The sequence below is a fragment of the Trifolium pratense genome, linkage group LG1 (assembly GCF_020283565.1).
Source record: "Trifolium pratense cultivar HEN17-A07 linkage group LG1, ARS_RC_1.1, whole genome shotgun sequence".
Classification (NCBI taxonomy): Eukaryota; Viridiplantae; Streptophyta; class Magnoliopsida; order Fabales; family Fabaceae; genus Trifolium; species Trifolium pratense.
In genome coordinates, this window is record NC_060059.1 from 2,775,775 (window position 1) to 2,783,255 (window position 7,481).

The following is a 7,481-nucleotide window of genomic DNA, read 5'->3' on the forward strand; positions in this document are numbered from 1 at the left end:
GACATTATATTCTAGCTTTCCTGCCCATATTTTCTTTATGCTAGACTAATTGCATAAGGACTATAAAATATCTCCTCAAGTTTTCCATAACAGAAACTAATATAGATAACATTGTTCTGCTGTTAATAACAGAAGCTCTTAAGTGGAATAAACTACTCATTTTTCAAGTTATCAGGATTTTTCATTTCATTAAGAAAATAACTTGCATGCTGTTTTTTTATTTACTGTTCTTAACTGCATATCAGTCAATTACCTTACATATAAAAATATTCAGAGAACTTGCCCTTTGCATTATTGCATATCAGTCAATGACAACAGTTGACCTCTAAAAACCACACCGAGATTAAGAAAAATCCTATGAGGACCTAATTCATTTTTGTGAACTGTGAAGTACATCAAAATAGATTAGGATCAATGCAAAATGAAATCTTATAGTACTAATTAATCTGTAGAAAATCATAAAGCCACAACTGCTATATAAAATGAGAAGTAAATCAGATTGTTGATGAAAAAAGACAGGTACATTAGATTAACAATATATGTGAGATAAGTCGAACGTTGTTTTCGGGGAGCTGGGCAGAAGTGTTCTGGCCGGGGATCCCGGTATACTGTACTAATATGTGCCAATGAGCGCTTGTCTGGTATTGAATGAGCTCAAGAACAAAACCAATGGTGCCTTCCTCATCGATGCGGACCCCGAAGTCTTAATTCATTCTATTGAGTTGTGGTTGTTGACACAGAGGCCAGTGACCCTCTTTCTTCTCTAAAGGAGTAGTAGGTCATGGAGGCTCAGGGCTACTTTTCCCGAAGGAGCTATCGAGAAGCGGAGGCTCTAGTTCGGGAATCACCTCATGGAGAGAGCAATGTGCATGGACCAGGTAAAGTTACAAATGTGTGTTGATGATTATCCCACCAACATAGCAGGACCGATTGCTTCATTTCTTCTATTGACGAAACAACACATTCAGGGTTTATGAGCTAAACATTATAATGTAATTAGCATAATCTTCGTTCAATCATCAACTCCTTCCTTTCCTCATGCTATTCTCCTTTTGAGTGATTTTCCTCTGAGTATCATACACTTCTACTCATGATCAAGATTGATTGTTCATGGTACTTTTTAATATCAAAGTTTTTTAAGAGTGAAATTATAATAGAGATCTTATCAGTGGTATCTAACTAAAATCTTTTCAAGTATCAAAGGAGATTATAAGTTAGAAATAAGGTAACCACATATCAAAACAACACCCCTCCCCCACAACACCCCCTCTAAAAGCACAAAAACTACCTAAAGGCAAAGATATAACTCACTTATATTCTCTTTACTAAGCTAAAACTAAATAACTATATTAACAAGGGTGAATTTCAATTTGTCCCCGTGAGCTTAGCTCAGTTGGTAGGGACATCACATTTAATATGCAGGAGTCGGGGTCTGAACCCCGGCCATTCCACTTATTCACTTTAAGGCTAGAATTTCTAGCAATTAGGCTACCTAACAAAAAAAAAAAGAGGATGAATTTCAATTTCAGAAGCTAAAAATAGTTAGGATGGAATTCAATTTCAAATCCTAAGAAAAGATACAACATTACAATTCTATTAGTTACATAACATTTTATTTATATGTGATTATCTTGACATTCTTTTCTAGTGTTACATAGTCTTGCATTGCATCATAATATCCACATAAATTACAATATTTCAGATAATAAATGGATTGAAGATGTTTCAGATGATAAATGGATTGAAGATGTTAAAGGAGAAGACAGAAAGGGCTTGGGTGGTATTTCCAGCACTCGAAGACTCCCTTCCAGCATTTCCACCACTTTATGCATTGCTGGTCGATGCGTAGGGTCAGTTTGTATGCACCATAAACTCACCACTGTCATTTTTCTTACCATTTCTTCATCAATTTCATTTTTAATACACTTGAGTCCAAGATCCTGATTCAATTCAAGATGCTTGTAAATCCAGTGTGGAAAATATAACTCGCTAGAACAATCAACTTCAACTTTGATATTCTTTTTTTGACCAACCATTTCTAAAACCATCATTCCATAACTATAAACATCTGATTTATGTGACACCCCACCAAAATTTCTGGAGAACAATTCTGGAGCAATATATCCTGGTGTTCCCCTCATGCCAAATATGGATACAATGCTTTCTTTTCTTGGACATATTTTAGCAAGTCCAAAGTCTGAAATTTTGGGACAAAAATCATCATCTAGTAATATATTATGGGGTTTTATGTCAAAATGTAAGATTCTAGTGTTGCAACCTTTGTGCAAGTACTCTAACCCTTGAGCAACGCCAACTGTAATATCATATAATGTTTTGCAATCCAATTGGCGATTATTCTTTAATGGATCTTTCTCTTCATATATGAACTTCTCGAGTGATCCATTAGGCATGAATTCGTATATCAGTGCCTTTTTAGAACCATCCAAACAAAACCCCAAAAGTCTAACAATGTTGACATGCGAAGTTCTACTGATACTCGCAACTTCATTTATGAAATCTTCACCATCACCTTTTGATTCACTTAAAATCTTCACTGCAACCATGCGTTCATCGGGTAACTTTCCTTTGTATACACTTCCATACCCTCCCTGGCCTAGTTTGTGTTTGAAAGAATTTGTTATTTTCTTGATATCTGAATAACTGTACCTAGTAGCTGGAAGAGGTCCATGCTCCTTCAAAAACTTCTCAATAATTTGATGGGTTGGATTCTCCTCCCTGAATATAAGAAATGTGGGAGGGAAGATCTTTTTCCTAAACCAACAAACTAAGACAATCAGCAAGGCAAATGCAACTCCAACCACTGAGGCCACTGGACATTTTTGTTTGATACAAACATCAAAATGTTTAGGGTAAGCAAGAAAATAATGACCAATTTATTGAATTCAGATCATATTTTAAGTTTATCATGCCTTTGATTAACTAGGCTAAATTTTTTCTTGCAGTTTTCTTAATCTATCTAACTAGACTTAATTTAATCTATAAAATTGGATTAGGAATGTCATTAATAAATTAATTATTCAAAGATAATATATATTTTCCTGTTTTATTAAATCATGATGCAAGCTTTCCTTAGTACAATTCAACATTTTTATATTTCCACAAATCTAAAACATTTACCTATTGTCACATGCACCGATCGGGACTTCACGACTGCAAAAGAGACAAAATGCAAATAAAAAGTCAAATGCCTTAATAGAGACTTAGGTGGTCTGTAAGCCTAACTCAAAAAGTAACTGATATAAACCAAATAACCTAAAAAGTTAAGAACTGATATAAAGAAAGCAAAAGGGGAAATTATGAATTAAAAAGAGACAAACCTGGATCACATTTTGCAGCATGAACTCTATCAGTACAGTAACATCTGAAACTATATATATGTGAATTAAAACCACACCTCCCTCCACTGTTGTAGCACTCAGTACAATCACTAGCCACCCAATTCAACCAAAACCCATTTCTCAGCGACTCTTCAATCCCTCCTTTCACATAATTTTCCACTGTCGCATTCACCACCTCACCCCTGCAATTCTTTGACACAAAGCTTGCATTTTTATCATTCTCATATAATGCCACAACCGAACTCGTTTCATTTTCTGCAGAGCAACCAATTGTGTTCCTTTGCAGCGTTCTGGGTAGCTTTGTTGAGTCGCATCCGTAGAACAATCTCACTTCACTTTGATTGGGAGCAAGATAGAAGATGTCCTTTGGAATAGTAAGGTTCTTGTTAGGTGAAAGACAACCTTTGTTGGTGTCTGAACTATATGTCACAGCATTGTTGGACACTCTTAATGATTGACTTTGATAGAAAATTTGGTGGATTGGGTAAAAGGTATTAGAAAGATTGAGGAATGGGAGACCAATAGTATTGTTACAAGAGAGACCAAAACCAGGGTAACCACAAAAGGGTTCTTGTGTTCCTTTGATGTAGAAAGGGTATCTTATTGTTTGGTTGCCACATGTTTTGGGTTCACAAGCTGTAAAATTTGGATATACATAGCAATAGCATAGAGTGGTTCTGGTAAGAAAATAGAAAAGGGTGATGTATGAATAAATCAGGGGAGAAGAGAAGAGAAAGAAGAAGGGTTGTTTTTGGTTCATTGTGTGTTTGATAAAAGTCAGAGAGAGAGGATTGGATAAAGAGATAAGAGAGTTGAGACACACCAATTTGACCTGCAAGTGGATGGTTACATTCTGGACTGGAGAGTATTGGAGAGTGATGAGAGAATTTCACCAAAAATTTGTCTGAATTTTCTGAAAAAGTAAATTTCAATTTATAGATGGTTGATTTGGTTAACCTCAGAAGTTTAGCCGGCGTGTGTTGTAAACTACTATCAAGTTAGATAAGATTGACTTTGTTCAAATTCTAATCATTGTTGACTTAAGGAAACATAGTCGAAAGTGCATCAAACGCTCTTTTTTACTACTGTCCCAAAATAAATCATCTACCACATTTACGTTTGTCAATGTACATCTTTAATCATTAATATTTTTAGTTGTGTGTTGAATTTGAGGTATTTAGGTGAAAGAATAAGAGAAAATAATAAAAAACATAAAATATTATTGATAATGACGTCAGTGACCTTAATATTTGTATGTGTTAAGAGTCTAGTCTTAAAACTTCAGATACATAACTTTGTATTTATATTTGAATTATCATGACATTCTTTTCTAGTGTTACATACTCTGCATTGCATCTTCAAATCCACAAAAATCATAATATTTCAGATGATAAATGGATTGAAGATGTTGAAGGAGAAGACATAAAGGGTTTGGGTGGTATTTCCAGCACTTGAAGGCCCCCTTCCAACATTTCCACCACTTTATGCATTGCTGGCCGATGTGAAGGGTCGGTTTGTATGCACCATAAACTCACCACTGTCATTTTTCTTACCATTTCTTCATCAATTTCATTTTTAATACACCTTAGTCCAAAATCCTGATTCAATTCAAGACGCTTGTAAATCCAGTGCGGAAAATATAACTCACTAGAACAATCAACTTCAACCTTAATGTTCTTTTTTTGACCAACCATTTCTAAAACCATCATTCCATAACTGTAGACATCCGACTTATGTGACACCCCACCAAAATTTCTGGAGAACAGTTCTGGTGCAATATATCCCGGTGTTCCCCTCGCGCCAAATATGGATACAATGCTTTCTTTTCTCGGACATATTTTAGCAAGACCAAAATCTGAAATTTTAGGACAAAAATCATCATCTAGTAATATATTATGAGGTTTTATGTCAAAATGCAAGATTCTAGTGTTGCAGCCTCTGTGCAAGTACTCTAACCCACGAGCAACGCCAACTGCAATATCATACAATAGTTTGCAATCCAATTGGCGATCATTCTTTAATGGATCTTTCTCTTCATATATGAACTTCTCGAGTGATCCATTAGGCATGAATTCATATAATAGTGCCTTTTTAGAACCATCCAAACAAAACCCCAAAAGTCTAACGACGTTGACATGTGAAGTTCTACTAATACTAGCAACTTCATTAATGAAATCTTCACCATCACCTTTTGATTCACTTAAAACCTTCACTGCAACAGTACGCTCATCATGTAACTTCCCTTTGTATACACTTCCATATCCTCCCTGGCCTAATTTGTTTTTGAAAGAGTTTGTTATTTTCTTCACATCTAAATAGCTGTACCTAGCGGCTGGAAGCGGTCCATGTTCCTTCAAAAACTGCTCAATAATTTGATGGGTTGGATTCTCTTTCCTGAACAAAAGAAATGTGGAAGAGAAGATCTTTGTCCTAATGCAGTAAGCCAACAACATCAGCACCGCAACTCCAAATCCAATAGCCACCATGGCTGCTGGTGATTTGTAAATTATTTGAAATACAACAAAAATGTTTAGTGTAACAAAGTAATGGCTTTGTTTTTCAACAAGAAAGTAATGACTTTACATATATAAACAAAATATGCATTTTTATGTTAGCGCGACTAAATATTGCTTTCTACTACAAAATTTCCATGATTGACATATTGTCATAAGCCCAATGAATTAAAATCCGCGTGCTGAAAGTTATGTAAAAACATACCTAAACCCAGTTTAACATTCTGGCTCAGACCTTTTCTCTTACTAACTGTGACTGCTGCAGTTAGAGGAAACAATTCAGATTTGACATATGAAGATAAAGTTGTGAAGAGAAAAATATGGTGCAATGCATTTATGTGTGCTTTGTGTTTCCAGGGTGTTTGTTTTAGTATACCATTAGCACAATAAAACCTCCCGTTGCTGTCAAGTTGACACTGCCCTGTTAGGTTGAAGTGACAATATGCACATTCTTCTGTTATTTTTACTTCAATGGAGATATCAGCAGTTACGAAAGTAAAAGGGTCTTCACCATCAGCGATGTCTTTAGTCGGAAGGTGGACAATTGTACAATCTGTAAAAGCACTCCGAAACACATTATCAGCAATAATGTAAGGCTGGTAGAAGAGATCGTATTGGGGGCACTTTGTATAGTTATGCATAAGCATATATGTTGGAGGGTGTACTTGGAGGGTATGGTTACACACAAACAGGGTTGCATTGGTTTTGATACGAAAAGAAGCAAAGCCAGAGGTGGAAGGAAGAGTATAATTATATCTGAAAGCTTCACAACTTTTGGTTTGCAGCAGTTTGTAGAGTTTATCGTCTCTAAAAACAAAAGTACTACTGCCACGACCGTGAAACTCGAGAGGATTTCCAACTTCAACCTCAAACCATTTCCCTTCCTTCTGTAATTGGATACTTTTAGGCTTTTGTGGGTCATCATCATCACAATTATGTATTGGCAATAAGCCACAGTCCGGGCGTTCAGTTGTAGTGAAAGGGAAGCTGATATTGCCAAGATATCCACAACTAAACGAAGCTAGACACTCTCCTTGGTACTTATTCTCATCTCCACCTGCCAACACATGTAGCAGTATGAGTTGTGAAAACAAAAGTAAGAGAAATTCTAAATTAACCGAAGCCATCATGAATCACACAGGGCAATAGTACGTTTTATGAGCTAAAAAACTTTTTTATGTAATTAGCAGTTTAGCACAGTCTTGATTCATTCTTCACCATACACTGCAAGTATGATGGAGCTACTTAGTTGACTTGGACAATGACTACAGAAGACTTGGCCTAATGACTAATCAGTCTCCAGAAAAAACAAGTAGTGGTGGGGAACCTCTTAAACAAAAATACTTTGACTGCTTAGAGACAGTATTTGTCTCTAATACTTTAACCACACTAGAATAATGCTCTTGATATTTGTCTCGCCCTAGTATTTTTGTTGACTAGCTTCGGTCGTTGGGTCAAATTTAAAGCAGCATATACAAACAAATAAACCATTTTCCACACTGCATTACGCCAACGCGGTGTGTGAGACTAATTCAACAGGTTTGTTAAATTTAGTTTAAAGTATTTGTCTAACGCATAAGATCATTATTTATTATAATAACTTTCATAT

General features: G+C 35.7%; 2 protein-coding genes across 7 annotated transcripts; both read right to left on the bottom strand.

The window, feature by feature from the left end:
* Positions 1–1,517: 1,517 nt before the first annotated feature.
* On the bottom strand, positions 1,518–4,601 carry LOC123901181 (LEAF RUST 10 DISEASE-RESISTANCE LOCUS RECEPTOR-LIKE PROTEIN KINASE-like 2.4). The gene is made up of 3 exons (XM_045951583.1): positions 3,339–4,601; positions 3,139–3,171; positions 1,518–2,830 (listed from the first exon to the last, which is right to left on the bottom strand). The coding sequence occupies exons 1-3, from the start codon at positions 4,117–4,119 to the stop codon at positions 1,689–1,691; spliced, it is 1,956 nt and encodes a 651-aa protein (XP_045807539.1). The 5' UTR covers positions 4,120–4,601; the 3' UTR covers positions 1,518–1,688.
* A 31-nt stretch (positions 4,602–4,632) lies between these two features.
* On the bottom strand, positions 4,633–7,298 carry LOC123901115 (LEAF RUST 10 DISEASE-RESISTANCE LOCUS RECEPTOR-LIKE PROTEIN KINASE-like 2.4). Of its 6 annotated transcripts, none has more exons than XM_045951581.1 (3): positions 6,249–7,297; positions 6,078–6,128; positions 4,633–5,850 (listed from the first exon to the last, which is right to left on the bottom strand). In XM_045951581.1, the coding sequence occupies exons 1-3, from the start codon at positions 7,000–7,002 to the stop codon at positions 4,733–4,735; spliced, it is 1,923 nt and encodes a 640-aa protein (XP_045807537.1). In that variant the 5' UTR covers positions 7,003–7,297; the 3' UTR covers positions 4,633–4,732. The 6 variants fall into 6 exon arrangements, with proteins under 6 accessions (XP_045807537.1, XP_045807538.1, XP_045807536.1 ...); XM_045951582.1 differs by having other exon boundaries at positions 4,633–5,847; positions 6,249–7,296; XM_045951580.1 differs by having other exon boundaries at positions 4,633–5,847; positions 6,078–6,131; positions 6,249–7,296.
* Between the last annotated feature and the right edge of the window lie 183 nt (positions 7,299–7,481).